General features: G+C 51.7%; 1 protein-coding gene across 1 annotated transcript; it reads right to left on the bottom strand.

Annotated features, from left to right (window-relative positions):
• Positions 1 to 1,469: 1,469 nt before the first annotated feature.
• Tpbgl (trophoblast glycoprotein like) lies at positions 1,470 to 4,443 on the bottom strand. Its single transcript, XM_046442160.2, has one exon. The coding sequence runs from the start codon at positions 3,989 to 3,991 to the stop codon at positions 2,822 to 2,824; it is 1,170 nt and encodes a 389-aa protein (XP_046298116.1). The 5' UTR covers positions 3,992 to 4,443; the 3' UTR covers positions 1,470 to 2,821.
• Between the last annotated feature and the right edge of the window lie 11,833 nt (positions 4,444 to 16,276).

The raw sequence follows: 16,276 nt of genomic DNA, 5'->3' as shown, positions 1-16,276 counted from the left end.
ACTTAGTGAAGGCTGAAGGAATGGCTACTTTTGCAGAGGAGACAAGGCTGGAGAGCCCCATTAACAATCCTATAAAGCCAAAGGCAGATTGCAAAGACGGTGGCAGACTAGAGATAACTTGCAATGGGAACCAGGGACGGCACTAAGGTTGAACGTCAACTGGTGTATTGTAGGCACTCTATCGATGCTTAGTAGTTCAATAAAACTAAGTTCTTAGTACTTAGTAGCCTGCTATAGTAGTTCTCATATAAAAGCTTCAAAGGTTTTTGCTGACAATAAACCCACAGCTAATAGCATGATCGTTTATTTGCTAGGTTTTATTACAGTCTTGGGCCCCATCACCAGAGGGCACACCTTTGGTAATGAGGTGATCTGTTAGAGACCCAGTTCTCTAACCTGTTACAGACCATCACTATGTTGTCCTAGGGGACGGTCAGGGCATCTTGTGAAGGTCACTGGCTGATAGGAATGCTTCTAGAGGATTTAATACCTTCTTAGGGGAATGTCTGGGAGATGTGGTAGGGAACTTGCTGGGACAAGATGAGGAGACTCATGCATGGTCTCCAACTGTGTGCAGAGCTATCCTGGGTAAGGCATGCTCCCGGCTCCCAGGCAAAACTAGGACTGTCAGAGGGTTTCAGCATATTCCTCTGGTACTGAAAGGGGTGATTCCAGGAGAGGAAGTCTGCTCCTTGAGACAGCTTAGGAGGCTTCCCACATTACCCTGAGGTCCTTTTCGATGTTTAGAAGGCATATATTCTAGAATATATGCCTGGACCCTGACCAGTGGATGAGATTCTAACATGCCAGAATTCTAGACTTCTGCCCCATGGTTCTAGGTTTCTGTGACTTTGAATGCAAAATAACTCAGTCTGATGACCTTGAGGTGGGAGACAAGCCCCTTTCCTGTCTCCTTTCTCCACATATCTCAGGCGGTCATTTTACCTACACCCCACCTCTAGACTGCTGCTTCTCTCAGCCTCTCTTGCCCAGCCAGCCAGGAGGGTGTGGCATGACCCAGGAGTATCAGGAAACCCATCCAAGGGGGTGATTCCAAAGCAGCAGACTCCTCTTCTTCACAGCTGGATTTCCTCCTCAAGAGCTTCAGCTGAGGCTAGTGTTGATTAGTCCAAATACACTTTCCTTCATCCTCCAAAGTGAGGGGAAATAAAAGAGGAAGAGGATGTAGAGGAAGTGTAGGATCCCAACCTGGCTGTGGATATCCCCATTTCAGAGCAAAAAAAGCAAACTTGTTTGGAGATCAATGTTATCCCAATGGGAGGTCCCACCTTGGGTCTAACCTCAACCCTCTATGTACAATCACAGCCCATTTCTTCTTTCACATTCCCAAGGGTCACTGCCCTACTTTAGGGAGGCCCAAAATGCCCTCCCACATGTCACCTCCCACCCCCATCAATGCCCCAAGGTCAGCAGGAATGACACAGCACCACTTACAAGAGCACAGTATCTGAGATTATTGCAGACTTTATAGAAAACTGCCCAAGGGAGGTCCAGATTTCTTGGGTGAGGGGTGGGAGGGCAGGTCTCAAGCCAATATATTAAAGGAGGGGGATTTCCTGTGTGCAGAGGCAGCACAGGCCAGCCATTCTGTCTGACCCAGGGAGTGGGAGTCAGGGAGAGGCAGCCCCCTCCCCACTCACCAATTGTGCTTTGGGATCATGCAGAAGGCAGGGCGCTGAGGCTCTGACCCCGAACAGGAGAGCTGTGTCTGGGACAGGAGGCCAGACCCCCATCCTCTTCAGGAAGGCATTCAGGGTGGGGTGGGTGGTAGCAAAGAGTCCCCAAAGGAGAAAAGCCACAGTGGGTGGGAGGCAGCATGGAGCAGCTCCCTTCCCCTCCCAACTCTGGAGCCTCCACGGCCTAGTGGTCCTGGTTCTTGGGTGCCATCATCCCTTCACTCCTTCCTGCACTTTCCTGCAGGAAGGACCAGAGAGCTCATTCTAGGAGAAAAGGGGGTGGCGTATCCCAGGGGTGGATTCCTTGGGCCCTGACCAGTGAATGCCAGGGGTGGGTATAAATGCAAGTGATGGGAATCCAGGGAATAGAGAGCCTAAGATTTAGGTAGGGGATCGAAACAGTCGGGTGGAGGGCTGAGAGGTTAAGATTGGGAGCAAGCTCTGAGTATTGGAGGATCAGAGCCCTGGTGTGAAAGGCTGAGGATGGAATCCACCCTAAGGCCAGAATGGGGGTGTGCTTGTCCCTGGAAAGGGAGAGACAGACTGGAAGCGGAGCCCTAAGTCCGGGCCTAGGATTGGGAGGGAATGGCCAACCCATAGGGACCCAATGATGAAGGTCTCCAAGCTCGATAGAGGGCTTAGAGCTCTAGATTGGGATAAAGGGCTCAAAGTTCACAAAATCCTAATGGAAGTGCGCTGCTTCTGAGACCAGAAGGGAATATGATGGCCCCTGAGCCCTGAGAGGGAGGACAAAGGGCTCTGAGTGGAAGATGGTTCAGTGCAGCCTAGGGTGCAGGGGCCCAAGCAGAGTTTCGGAGTCAGTCTCAGAGCTTTTGGATTGAAGGACAGGGTCTCCAGGAGAGGCCAGAAAGCGGGAGGGACTTTCAGAGCCCGAGGTGGGTGAGTACAGTTTCTGGAATCAGATGGGGTGTCTCTTGGCCTTGGCTGTGGGAACTCTCAGAGGCCAGGGAGAGAGGGTACAGCTTGGAGCTTCTGAGTGGGAGGGATGTCAAGATACAAAGGTCTCCGGCTGGTATGGAGCAAAGAGATCCAAGCTTGCGGGTGTCTCATCTCCAAGGCTTCAGGCGAGGGAGGGGCAGCCTTCAACGCCCAGGCAGTGAAGCTCAGAGGCCTGAGCCAGGTGAAGTGGCGCGGGAGCCCGCAGGGGCAGACGTGGCAGGTGCGCGACGCGGGTCGGCGTCCTGCTCATAGCGGTAGTGGTAGCCCTCCATCTGGTCCCGGCAGGCCTCGCGCAAGTTGCGCATCCAGCGCTGGATGCCGCGGCGGTTTAGGTAGAGCACCATGAGGAAGATGAGGCCGATGAGTGCCAGCACCAGCCCAAAGAAGACGTAAGAGGCTTCCAGCTCCGGGCCAGTGACATCCACCTCTTCGCCACGACCGTCGGCGTCGCCATCTGCGCAGCGTAGTCGCGCCTCGTCCAGGTCCAGCAGAGGCCGGTCCAGCAGCGCCCGTGGGGTGGCGCAGCGCAGGCGGCGCGCGTCGGGTACGCGCTCCGTGGCGTTGCGCAGCCAGGCCAGCAGGGGGCGCGCAGCGCAACCGCAGCGCAGAGGGTTGTCGGCGAGTAGCAGTCGCGGCTCGGGCAGGCCGCCATCGCGCTCGAGCGCACGCAGCTCGTCGGGGCCCAGGCCGGCCAACGCATTGAGATGCGCGTCCAGCTGCTCGAGGCGCGGCAGGCGCAGCGCGGCGGGCGGCAGGCGGCTCAGCGCGTTGCCCGACAGGCCCAGGAGGCGCAGCTCGGCCAACGGAGCGAGCGCGGCGTCCAGCGCGTCCAGCAGTGCGGGGCCTCCCCGCGCTAGCGCGTGGTTGAGCTGTAGCGAGCGCAGCGCTGGCAGCCCGCGGAAGGCTCCGCTGCCCAGGGCGCGCAGCGGGTTGTGGCTCAGGTCCAGCGCCGCCAGGCTGGGCAGCCCGTCGAAGGCGCCGTCCTCCAGTACTTCGATGTTGTTGTGCGTGAGGCGCAGCGCAGTGAGGAACGGCAGGCGCACGCTGGTCTCCACCGCCTCCTCCCCGTCCGCGTCCCCGCCGGCGAAGGCGGCCGCGCGCAGCACCGTCAGGTTGGCGCCCACGATGGTGAGATTGCGCGCGTCGGGCGGCACATCCCGCGGCGGCTGCCGAAGCTCTGCGCCCGACGCGCAGCGCAACAGCAGCTTGGGGCCGCCGAAGCAGTAGCACTGGAAGGGACAGGGCGCGGCGGGTCGGCTCAAGGCCGCCGCCACGAGCAGCAGTCCCGGCAGCAGCGGCCCCCAGAGCCCCGGCTGTCCCGCACGCGGGGCCATCGCGGCCGCCCCGGCATTCAGCGCCCGGGCCGCCGCGCTCACCAGTGAGTTGGGAGCGCCTGGGGGTAACACGGGTGGGGCAAGTCCTTGACCTGGAGCGGCTAGCAGTCTTGGTCGGTCTGTCCGCTGCCTCTATCTAAAGTCCAAGGAATCTTCACTTTCCTCGCTGGGGGTGAGAGGGGTCAGGCGGGGAGCAAAGCCCCCCGCCCCTGGTGCCCTCCTTGCCCTGCGCGCCGGCCTCCGACTTCCGCGGCCGTTCTGGGCTCGGAGCCGAGTGGGCAGGGTTTGCCTCCCCCTCCCCGCCTCCTGGCCGCCTCGTCCGCCCCCAGCGTTGTCTCAGGGCCCTCCTAGCCGAGGGAGGCGGGGTGGGAGGCTCCGGAGACTCAGGGTTTCGGCTGCTGCGCTCTCGCTCCCCGCTCGTCAGCCTCAGAGCTGCTGAGAAGTTTGGCTCCCCGAGGCTCTGACTTGCTTCCTCCCTTCCCCCCATCCCCCACTTATAAGCTGGTTCATTCCTCCTCCCTCTGTGGCACGTGTGGGGCGGGGCCGGCCGGGGCCAGCTGTCAGGTGGGTCTTCACTGAAGAGAATGTGGGAAACGGACTTTTAGCGCTGCCCCTGCAAGAGGAGACCGGGATGAAGGGTGGTCTGAGAAAGTTACTCGTTTTCCAACCTCTTCCTCATCTCTTTGATCGGGGAAAGGGGCTGTGCTAGGAGGGAGAGGACTGGAAAATCCCCAGTCTCAGCCACTGGTTCTGCGACCCCAGTTCCATTAGGCACATCTGTGTCCCCACCCTTGCAGGTCCTGTACCACCAGCCTTTGTTTGACCCTGTCCCACGCCTTTGGAAAGTCTGTGGCACCCCAGCCCCATCGCCCCCAACTCTATCTGCTCTGCCCTCTCCCATCTGGTTCCCTGGAACCCTCCCAAGCACTCTCCTAGGCACAGGGACGGGATAGATGGAGTGATTCAGCTCTTTGCTTTTCCTCCCTGTCCCAGCACCTGGGCACCCCCAGGACAGCCTGCCTCTTCTTCAGGCTTCCCCACCTGTCAGTGGTGAATGGAGGTATGTGTCGGAGGCTCCAGAGGCCAAGAGAATGGATTTTGCAGCATAGAGTGGGGTGTCTGAGGGGACCAGGGCTGAGGTGGGGGCTGAGCTGTTTATAGGTTTGTTTTGTTCTGGATTTTACTTATTTATTTTTTTGCAGAACTGGGAAGCTCCAGACTTGATTTAAAGAGACAGGCTCCTGAGAAGGAGCATTCCTGGCCTTAGCATGAATTATTCAGGTTGGAGAAGCTGACATTTGATCTGCAGGCCATTCGAGTATCAGGGAAGCTTGTTGGGAGAGAGCCTCCCCCCCACCCCGAAAGAAACAGTCAGTCAGTCTCTTTCTTTTGAATTGGGAGTGGTTGTCGGGTTGACTTCTCTGAGGTTATATATAACAGATCGACCAACCGATCGAAACCACTTAAGGGGAAGACACAGACCCTGCAGTGGCCTGGGTCTCAGACAGGGAACAACATTAAGGACCAAGGCTGGTGATACTGGGGTTTCCCCAGTCCTCCCTTCCCCTGAGTCTTCTCTTCTCTATCCCCATTATAGATCTTCCAGTTACTAGCAGAGGACAATTGCACATACCAGGATGCACTGGACTTGCACATGTAGAGTTGGGCATGTCTGTACAGACACACGTGAGGTTGTACATACACATGTGCTTATACATGTAAAGGCAAGCTCAACATGAACAGACCTAGGTGTGTCCACATGTGAACATACAGACTCATGTTTACTTAGATATGCACTCACATGTATGGAAAGGCTTGTCAAGCTTATGCATAGTTCCAGGCAGGCTCATATGTGTTTCATGCAATACATGCACACTCATTCATACATGTGCATGTAGAGAGAGAGAGAGATTTGAGTGCATCTTATTTTGTGTCTGTAGTTTCATAAGCACATACATGCTTGAGTAGGCACCCTGCTGAGCACATGCAGGTTCCCAGGTGCACTCTCAGAGGGGCAGGCTTATAAACCCATGATGCAAGCACATGTATCCAGAGACTGCCCAGCACTAGGAGCCCACTCCTGCCCTGTACTGTGCCCTTGGTCTGTGGGGAGCACAGGCTGATAGTGTCTTTTCTCACATGAGCATAAGTTCTGAGAGCCCTCAGCTGTTGCACTCCTCTCAGTCCTGGCCCACATCAGCTACAGGCCCCAGCTCTGACATCTCCTGGGAGGCAGGGGTACTGAGTCTTCTGCATGACTCTATTTCCAGTAATAGGGGCTAGCACAAAAGAGGGTACACCCCCGCCCTGCCCCACGTTGCCAAAGGTGCTTCAGGGCAGCAGGCAACCTTGATTGAGGCCCAGGAAGAACTTAGAATCATCAGGTGCCAGAGAACAGAGCAAATGTGCTCTGTGTTGTTCAAGTAGGGAAATGTTCTATTCTCTGGAAGAACAGTCCTCTCCATCTTGGAGTTGTCAGTGTTGAGTATGCAATAGGTATTCAATAAATGTGTAGCCAGTTGAGTTTCAGACTGTGTTTATTCTCTGCTGCATCTAATGGAAGTATCTTTTCTTGGACTCTTTGCCCACCTGGATTGCTCCCCTTGACTGTGCTCCTTCAGTTCTAGCCCATTCAGTCCCTCTGGGCTCAGCATAATTTCTGCCCCTTGCAGGAAGCCCTCCAGGCTCCCTTCTTCCTCTTTGAACTTTGTTTAGTGGTCAGGGTACTGGGACTTTTCTGAGCTCCTTAGCTTTCCTCAGCTGGGACTCAAGACTGATCTGATTTCCTGTATTGTCAGGACACAGCTGAGGGCTCAGCACTGAGAAGGCACCTTAGAACATTTGCTGAATGAAATAATGGCTTTTAAAACTTTGGCTTGATCCTCCCATCTCTGTGAGGCCAGCTTGGTGAGGATCCCCCATCTATACTTCACACCAGGTGACAGTCCCAGAAAGGTTAAGTGCTTCCTCCAGGTTGCACAGCTGTCTGGGCGCTGAGCCTGACAAGAGCTCAGGTTTCCTGCCCATCTCCTTTGCGCAGCAGTCCTCCCTGTCCGAGGCTGCCTCTCTCCCTGGAGTATGACTAGGGACCTTGGGCAAAGCTCTGGCTTGCAGGCTTTCCTCAGGACTAAGGGCAGTGAGACCCCATGACACCCAGGCAAAGTGACTGACTGCCCTGGACCCACACAAGAATTCCCATTTACAGCCACACTGGACCTCAATTCTTAATTTTCTTTTGTCTCCACTAGATCCCAGAATTCCTCTTTGAGCCTTCCAAGGTATTGTCCCCCCTGTGAGCATCAAGGTCCTTCATCTGAGCCCCCTTTCTCCTTGCAAGGATCTTGATTTCTGTGAGTGCCACTGAGCCTTTGTAGGAAGCACAGAGAAGTTTGGTGACTTTTCTGAGATCACTCAATAGGTAGTCCCTTCCCCATCAGGCTCCAGATTACTCAAGTCCTTGGGCAAATCTCTGCTTTTCCAGATCTTAGTTTCCCTGTCTGAAAGAAAAAGCATGTGTGTATGGACAGAGAACCTTTTCATCCTGTGCTCCTTGGCTTTTTAGGGATGTAGGTCAGAGAGGGGGACAATGTACTGTGAGTTTCCCAAGTTGGTGTCCTCACTTTCATATATGACCTTGAACTTGACTGCACCAGTTCAGGCCTTAATTTGCCTAACTAGGAAGTGGGGGTCCTTGTAGGTGTGATGCTGTCTTGTCCTGTAATGCAGGTTCCTTTATCCTGGTTGCCTTCCCGCTGCCCCCCCTTTCTCTCTGCCCCCCTTCCTCTGAGGTAAATGGAGAGCAGCTGGCAGGCCTGCTACAGTGCAGATCAGTCATTAGGCAGCGGGGGAGGCCCTGCGTCTCTCCTTTTGCATAGCTTCTGCACTGGCCGGGAAGGGAAAACTTCACTGTGGGCCTTGCTGTTCCCATTTCTCACTACTGCCTCCCTCCAGCCCCCACTGTCCCGAGACATGGGAAAATCCATAGGCCCAAGATTCATTTTCTCTGTTGAGTCAGCAGAGGCCACGGTCTGCTTCTGAGGGGCGGGCAACTGGCTTTTAAATAACTCTCTGATATTTAATACCCTCCTCCTCCACTCTGTGGCCTAGGCCTCTGGGGAGAGGCTGATATAAATGAGTGGGATGAGTCCTCTGAAAGTCCTGTGTGCTCTTTACCCATTCCCCCACCCCCAGACTCTCAAGGCACCTAAAAAGGTGTTTCCCTTACCACCTCTGCACTGGACTTCACAGTTGACAGATGATGTTCCATGCTGGGCTTGTTATCCCCATTTAGAGTTGGAAGCTGAGTTCAAAAAAGGGGAGTGGGCTTAACTCAGCTTTTAGTCCAGGTCTGTACTGCTGGCTGACTGTGTAACTGTATACATGTCCCTGTCCTTCCCTGGGTTTCTGTTTACTCATTTACGCTACAAGGTAATTCAGCCAGTGGGTTGCCACCGGTCCCTCTCCAGTTGTGAAATTTCATGATTTGCTGTGGTCTAGGTCTTTTTCCCTCATAGAGCCACTGTGTTTCTACACTGCTAAAGGGCAGGATAACTAGAGCTCAAGTTCAGGTAGGGTCTGGCCTCAGGACTTTAGTGTAGACTCCAAAGCGTTGGGCAGGAGTAGAGTGGGGAAAAGGGGAAGAGTAGAGTTGGGCCTCTTCCTTTCCCTTTCCTTCTTTCTTTTATAGGTAGAAATCAGAAAAGATCAAGGGCAATAGCCTATTTGCATCTTGGTTTCATTAAATCCAGGATCTAAGAAGCTGTAGATGCAGTTGGAAGACGTGGAATTAAATCCCTCTTCCCCAAATGCATCAGAGCCCAGGCTCCTGATAATGAAAATTAGAAAGTTCAGTTCTTTGGGCTTTGCCACTGTTCTACATCATTCAGAAAACAGGGATTGGGATCTTGTTTGGCTGAATGAGAACACTGGCTGATTAAGAGCTCTATGCAAGGGACTGGGGATGTGGCTCATTGATAGAACATCTGCCCAGCATGCGTTGGGCCCTAAGTTTGATCCCTGCACTGAAAAAAAAAAGCCTGTGGTTGGGGTGACCTCAGATTAATGATGAAATAGGGCCTACAATCTAGGTTTACTGATTCCCAACTTGGTGCTGATGCCTCTGCCCTAATCCAGGCAGGCCTTGGGGACTGATGGATGTGGGGGGAGAGTCAGGTGGGTATCCGCTCAGGTCTGAGAGTTGACCTTACTTTGCCTAATTTCCTAAGCCTCCTCTTAGGGCCTCATGTTTTTTCTTGGCTGTACTGAGCCTTCCAGTTCTAGAAGCACAGAGTCTTGGAATCAAAGCATTGAATTCTATGAGCTGACTTGGAAAGCCATAGAACTATGGTTTCTTTGAGTCAGAATGTAATATGAATCAGAATGGTAATATGAATGGTGGTGAGTGACACATGTAGATCCTGCAGTAGGTTGTGCCATCTCTATTCCCAAATGAGTCCTGCCTCTCTGTATCCATTTTTTTTGTGATGCTTTCCTGCTCTAACTTTAGTATGGCCACATGACATCAACAAATTCAATGCAAACAGAAGACTAACAAGTGCTTATACACAGGGGCTCCCCTCTTGTTTCCCTGAAATTGCTACTTATGGCAACCCAAGTGAGCCTCTTAGAGGAGGAGACTGGAAATGAGCCATCCTGCTGAAGTCCCCTAGACCAACCTGCTCCCATATGATCTTATACCTGGCTTCAGCTGCCTGTGTGACCCCAGGCAAGAGCAGTAGTACTACACTAATGACTCAAGCCCAAATTGCTGACTCAGAATTGTGGACAAAAATAAATGTTTATTGTTTCAAGCTACTGAGTCTTGAGGTGATTTGTTACACAGCAGTAGATAACTGATGCACAGCCTTTGAGTTAGAACCGTAGAATCTTAGTCACAGATTCCATACCCCCCCCAACCCCGCCAAATCACAGCATCACAGAATCCTAGGACCTGAAACAGGAGCCATTGGTATAGAATCTAAGGAAGAGAAGAGTCACCTTCTTTAACTGCCATCCAGTGCTACCCTCTTCTCATTCACAGACCAATGGACCCTCTTATCCTCTTTCAACACTGGGTACCCCCACACACCCATAGTGGTCCCATAGTGTTCAGTGTTCTGTCCATTCTGTCACAGTCTTCTTGCTCCACCCAACAGCTTCTCAATCCCTTCCTTCTGGTCTAGGAAGACTTCTCATGTTGATCTGCTTGCTCTGGCCCCAGGAGCTAAAGGTGGACTTGGTGGCAACATATCCTGGTTCCTGGCAGCGAGCATAACCACCACCACAGAACCGTTCTCACTTCAACCTGCTGGTGCTCCTGCGGTCCCCTAAGCATGCTCCTTGCTCTGTCCATGGTGCTGAAAATCTTTATCCTGATTGCCACTGCCTGTATGGGAATGGCTACTTTCCACATCCTAGTCCCCCCTGCCCCACCCCCGGTTAGATCATTGGACTAGACTATTTGATGCAAAATTATCATATGTGGTGATGGTTAGGTATAATAATTAAGATTAAGGTTCCAAATGTCCAAAATAACAGTCTCTTAAATGATACAGAAATTCATATTTGTTCTCTCAATCAATACATTTGGTAGTTGACAGTCTGAATGGACTCTCCATAGTCACAAGGAACTCATGCTCATTTCACTCTCCCACTCAGCCTTCCTGAGGGTGTAGTCCTTATTCTGTGGTTCAGATGACTGCCAGAGCACCCCAGCCACCATATCAGACAGCAAATGGAGGAAAAGGGTAAAGGCTCCATCCTGTTCTTTTATGGGTACTTCCTGTGGTTTCATTCAACACTTTCACTTCGATGGAACACCTAACTATCTTCAAAAGGTCTGGGAAATATGAGGGAATGTTCCCAGCAGAAAGTTGTGGTCCTTCTAACTGTGAAGGAAAGAAAATAGCTATTGAAAAGCAACGGCAAGCCTCTTATAGTGGAGCAGTGGTGCTGATGGTGACGGTGATTGTTGTATAATAGTTGCAGTGTTTATAGTAACGGTGATGGTGATGGTGGTGGTGATGGTGATGGTGGTGGTGATGATGATGGTTCTGGGGTGATCATAGTAGTGATGGTGAGGAAGAAGGAGATAATGGTAAATGTGGTGATGGATAAATCCTGTGGCCAACATAAGCTCAAATTGAGGAGCACACACTTACTTAAATATTATCCTGGACCAGGGCAATACTGGGACATGGACTTGGTGTGTGGAGCCTTGGAGCTTGCTCCAAGCCACTTGGGTATGATTTCTGGCACCCCAGGTGCTTTGAAGTTCATCGGCTATGACCTCCTCCGTTCTTGAGTATAAGCCACTCCCAGCAGAGCATGAATCAGATTCTGCCTATTTTGGCTGGAAATAACTCCGGAATGGAAACTTTAGGCCTTTGGGAGGTGAAGCAATAAATGGACTTCCATTTATTAAACAATAAACACTGATGAAATTTGTTGTTACAGTCAAGGAAAGGGTTGCTGTGATATACACAGAGAAACACACGGACACATAGCTTCAGCCATAGAGACAAGTCATTATAAAGACAGATGAGCAGACGGAATTACAGATATGTAGACAGGAGCAGGCCACAGCCACATACCCACAGGGACAGGCACCCTTGTCTCACACAGATGCCTAGGACAATCTCTCTCCCCAAAGAGGACATCTTATTCCAGAGGACAGCTTTCATGTGACCACCTGGGTCCCCAGATGAAGCCAGAAATGACAGTGATTGAAGAATCAGGTCAGTAGCCAATCAGAGAAGGAGCCAGTCTGACCTTTGATGCCCCTCATCTGGAGCAACACTGCACTGGTACACCATGGCCTGTACCAGGCTCTGTAGCGGAAGGTGACCAAGGGGTGAGGCTTGGATAGGAGGAGGTGTGTCCTCCAGGAATTCTACCCCCAGGGGCCCAAGGACACACCTGGAAGCCATTAGCAGAGGGGCCAGCGGGCAGCAGCCCTGGCTCCAGGTGAGAGGCGTGATGAGAACATGTGGCGGCCTCCTGCCCACCAGAGCTGGTTCATGGAGGACACCTTGGCGCTGAGTGGTTCAGCATCACTCCCCTAGCACCTGCCAGGAGTGCAGAGCCCTGGGGCTCAAGATCGTCAGCCATCACGCTCCAATTGGCTTCCCAAACCTTTGACACCAGATCTCTTGACCTTGTAGCAACACCCTCTTCCAGGAAGCCTTCCTGGTGCCTGCCTTGCCCTCCTTGGTTTCTTTCTTTCTCTGCTTCTATGCAGAGCTCCCATGTGCTACCCCCTTGCAACTTCCTTGCATCTCAGGTTCAGTCCTTTCCTAGAGATTGGAGATGTTTGGGTCCCACCTTGGTCTCAGTCTACCCTTGCTGCTGACCTTGGCCCTGGGTCTTATGACAACATTTCCAACTACTGGCATGCTGGAGCCCCCAGCTCACGATGGATCCTCCAGAGAGCCTGCTCTTTGCAGACAGATCACCCACTTCCAGGTTCTTGTTACCCCAGCCTCATGTTACACATTTGCAAGGATGCTCTCTTAGTTGGTTTCCCTAGTGACTGTGGTACTGCATCAGCCTCAGGTGCGGTCTGGGATAGCTCCCCCACTCCTCCATGGAGCTTGGTGTCCTTGGGGATCTCTGTGAGCTCATCACACCACAGAAGGCTGTGGCTGGGCAGGAAAACCTCAAAATCTGGTCAGAACATTGATTCTTGCTGCCTCACAAATACCCAGATCTAGGACAGGAACCTTGGGATGATAGATGGACAGCAGAGCAAGCAGGCAAGAAGTTCCCTTTCGGGGAGCCTCAGACTCGGCCTCAGTGGTCCCCATGGCACAGCCAGGATAAGTCAGCTCTCACCCAACCTTGGCACAGGGTCTGGTTGCTTGGCCATTTTATCCCCAGCCCTCCCTGGGGAAGGAAAAAAGAAGCCAGTTGGAAGTTCAGAAAAGGAAAGGCTAAAAAGGAGCCCACAATTGGCACTAATTAGAGAGAGAGAGAGAGAGAGAGAGAGAGAGAGAGAGAGAGAGAAAAGAGGTCAGAAGACTGAGTCTACTTTAGAAAGAAAGCACCTGGCCCGCAGAGCATGCCTGCTCCTTGCCCCCACGCTGCCCATTCTAGGGCTTGACCCCCCACCCCCTTCTGACATGGGCCTCTACGCCCCCAGCTGGGGGCAGGGCTCCAAGTCTGCTCATAGACCCTGTCCTGGCCTCTCTGGAAGAAGCAGCTGGCTGAAGGGAAGAGGGGGAGGAGCGGGGAGGGGGAGGCAGGCAGACGCGACTGAGCCACTGAGCGTCCACTGTGTGCCTGTCACTGAGCAGAGAGCTTGACACACACAGTTGCATTTAATTTTCACAATGACCCTGAGATGTAGGCTCCTTGCTCCTAATTTTTAAATACAGAGGTGGAGGCTCAGGTAAAGTTGTTGGCCCAAGACCACAGGTTTAAAGGGGGCTGTTTTGGGTGCTTTAGAATGAGCTCCTGGAGGGCAGAACCCTGGCCTACGTCATCTCTGTCCCCCTCACCTGTCCCACTCTCCAGTGCTCAGCCCAGGAAGGCAAGGTTTGTGGCAAGTGCTGAGAAGAGCTGTTGAACTTGACAGACAGGAGAGGCTGAGCCAGAAAGTACAGAAGAAGAGGGAGACAGATGGAGGGATGGTGGAGGTGGTACAGAGGAAGGATCACTCCCATCCCATGGGGTGCCCTGCAGGGGACCCTGGGGGAGCTTTCCGGGGGCCCAAGATGCTGCTTGACTGAACACAGTCCTGAGCCCAGCCACGGGGAGGGTGCAGGGGAGGAAGAAGGGCAGGAACAGAGCATTTCTTCTCTCATCTTTACCAACCCCCACCGCCCCAGATGGTTAAGCTGAAGCAGAAAACAAAATGAAGAACCTTTAACCCTTGATGGAGGCAGCAGATCACTCGTGGGCCAGCTGGTCACAGCTGGGCTGTGGGTCCTAGTTGGGGGATGGTCACTGGGCAGGAGGGGCACCTGTGGGCACTATGCCTCTCCGCATAAGCTGAATCTTTGGGCCAAATATCCCTAACAAAGAGATAAAGAGATGGGGAAGATGACTCTTCTTTGTCCCTGCCTGTGACTGGGGAGTCACAACTGGGGAATAGGAGAGACATATGGTAGATTGGACAGATGTCTCATAGGGCTGACTCAGTTCCCACAACCACCACCCTGAAAGGTGGTGCTGCTCAACCTTAAGTTGAAAGATGAAAAAACCAAGACATAGACGAACTTGCCTAAGGTCACGGTTTGAGTAGGGGACAGCTGGGATTCCACCTCTGGCTGTTTGGCACCAGGCCTGATCTTAATCAGTATACTCTCCAGAGAGGAGCAGCCAGAAGCTGGCTGTCTGCACCCACCAGCTATTAGCAGCCCCTTGGTATAGTGAAAAATGTCGGTGAAGTGTGTCTGATTAGGCTCATCAGTGCCCAGCATGGGACACATGTGTTTTAAAGATGGATCACCATTATCCTTGGCTAAAGTGTCGCGTGGGGTTTTCTAATTACAAATTATTCCTGCTGGATTTCATTATACTTCCTCTTGTACTGGCTTTTTGTGTTCTCAATAATCTTCCAAAACTTTGAAAATCATGATTGGCCAAGCTTATTTTCTAGGTCCTAAAATATACAGCTAAGTTTTTTATTATTAAGACACATGTTGTTATAGTTTTAAAAAGCAAATGCCTGACTCAATATTACAAGGAAGTAATTATTTGAATTTCACCATTCCACACTTAAATGAGTCTAGAGAGCAGGACAGATGTTTGCTTTTCTGGAGAAAGCCTTCATTAATTTAGAAAGCAAATTTCCAATGGTAGAGGAGGCATTCACTTAAGTGTTTTAAACTATTTCAGTCAACAGCCAGCTGTTGAAGGCAAGTAGCTACAGAACCACTGTGCCTTTTTAGGTTAGACTCTTCCCAGATCACTGAAAGTTCTTCGACTTTAACAGCATTAACAAAGGCAGCAGAAAATATGATATATATCATTAAAAATAAAGGCAGAGGGGCTGGGGTTGTGGCTCAGTGGTAGAGCACTTGCCTAGCATGTGTGAGGCACTGGGTTTGACTCTCAGCACCACATATAAATAAATGAATAAAATAAAGGTCCTTCAATATCTAAAATAAAATAAAATAAATAAAGGCAGAAAAGGTAGAGATCACCAGTGCCCAGCTGAGGCTTACTTAAAAGAATCAGGCTAATCTCTCCTCTCTGCTGCTTTGGAAGGACCCAAGGGCTCTTGAAACTTTGAGAAACTTGATTTCAAAAAGGCACTGGGGCCGGGTGCAGTGGTGCATGCCTATAATCCTGGCAGCTCGGGAGGCTGAGGCAGGAGGATCCCAAGTTCAAAGCCAGCCTCAGCAACTTAGCAAGGCCCTAAGTAATTCAGCAAGACCCTGCCTCTAAATAAAATACAAAAAAGAGTTAGGGATGTGGCTCAGTGGTTAAGTGCCCCTGGGTTCGCTCCCTGGTACAAAAAAAAAAAAAAAAAAAAGCACCAGGAACAGAAAGTGAGGGGCAGGATGCAGCATTATGCACTAGGAGAATCCCTAGCTGCCTGGACAGCAGGTGGAGGAGAATGGGCTGGGGAAAAAAAATGGCAGCTTGGAGCAAAAACTAGGGAGTCCTGCTTGGGGCTCAGGCCCCCATGCTGCTGTGCCAATCTGATGTATTTTTGAAGGACTTGGACAAGGTCAAATAAAAGGTGATTATCAAATCTGTAGGTGGCATAGTGACGAGGACAGAGGCAGGACTGGGTTTCAAAATGATCTGGATTGGTCGGATCCATAAGTGATGACCATAGGTTCAAGTTCAGGGAGGTAAATGCCAACTTCCCATCAGGGCTCAGAGGTTGGGGTCGGGGAGAGGAGAAGGCACTGCTGAGCGCATACTGCATGCTGCACTCTTAAGATATCTTACTTGGCCAGACACTGTAGTGCACACCTGTAATCCCAGCAGCTTGGGAGCCTGAGGCAGAAGGATCGTAAATTCAAAGGCACCCTCTCTAACTTAGCAAGGCTCTAAGCAAACTCAGTGGAACCTGTCACTAAATAAATTATAAAAAAGGAGGGCTGGGTTTGTGGTCAGTGGTTAAGCGCCCCTGGGTTCAATCCCCAGTACCAAAAAACCAAAACCAAAAACAAACAGACAAAAAAACTTACTTAGTTGCAAAATCCTGAAGAGGAGGATGTTGTTCTCATTTTATAGGAGAAGAAACTAAACACCAGAGAAGCTAAGCATTTGCTCTAGGCCACAGAGAAAGTAAAAGATGGAGCTTAGATAAAAACCCAGTTCATCAGA

The sequence above is a fragment of the Marmota monax genome, unplaced genomic scaffold, assembly GCF_021218885.2.
Source record: "Marmota monax isolate L192 unplaced genomic scaffold, Marmota_monax_Labrador192_F-V1.1 WCK01_AAM20220418_F8-fsc00068, whole genome shotgun sequence".
NCBI classification, from domain to species: Eukaryota; Metazoa; Chordata; class Mammalia; order Rodentia; family Sciuridae; genus Marmota; species Marmota monax.
This window is presented reverse-complemented; position numbering and strand designations above follow the sequence as displayed.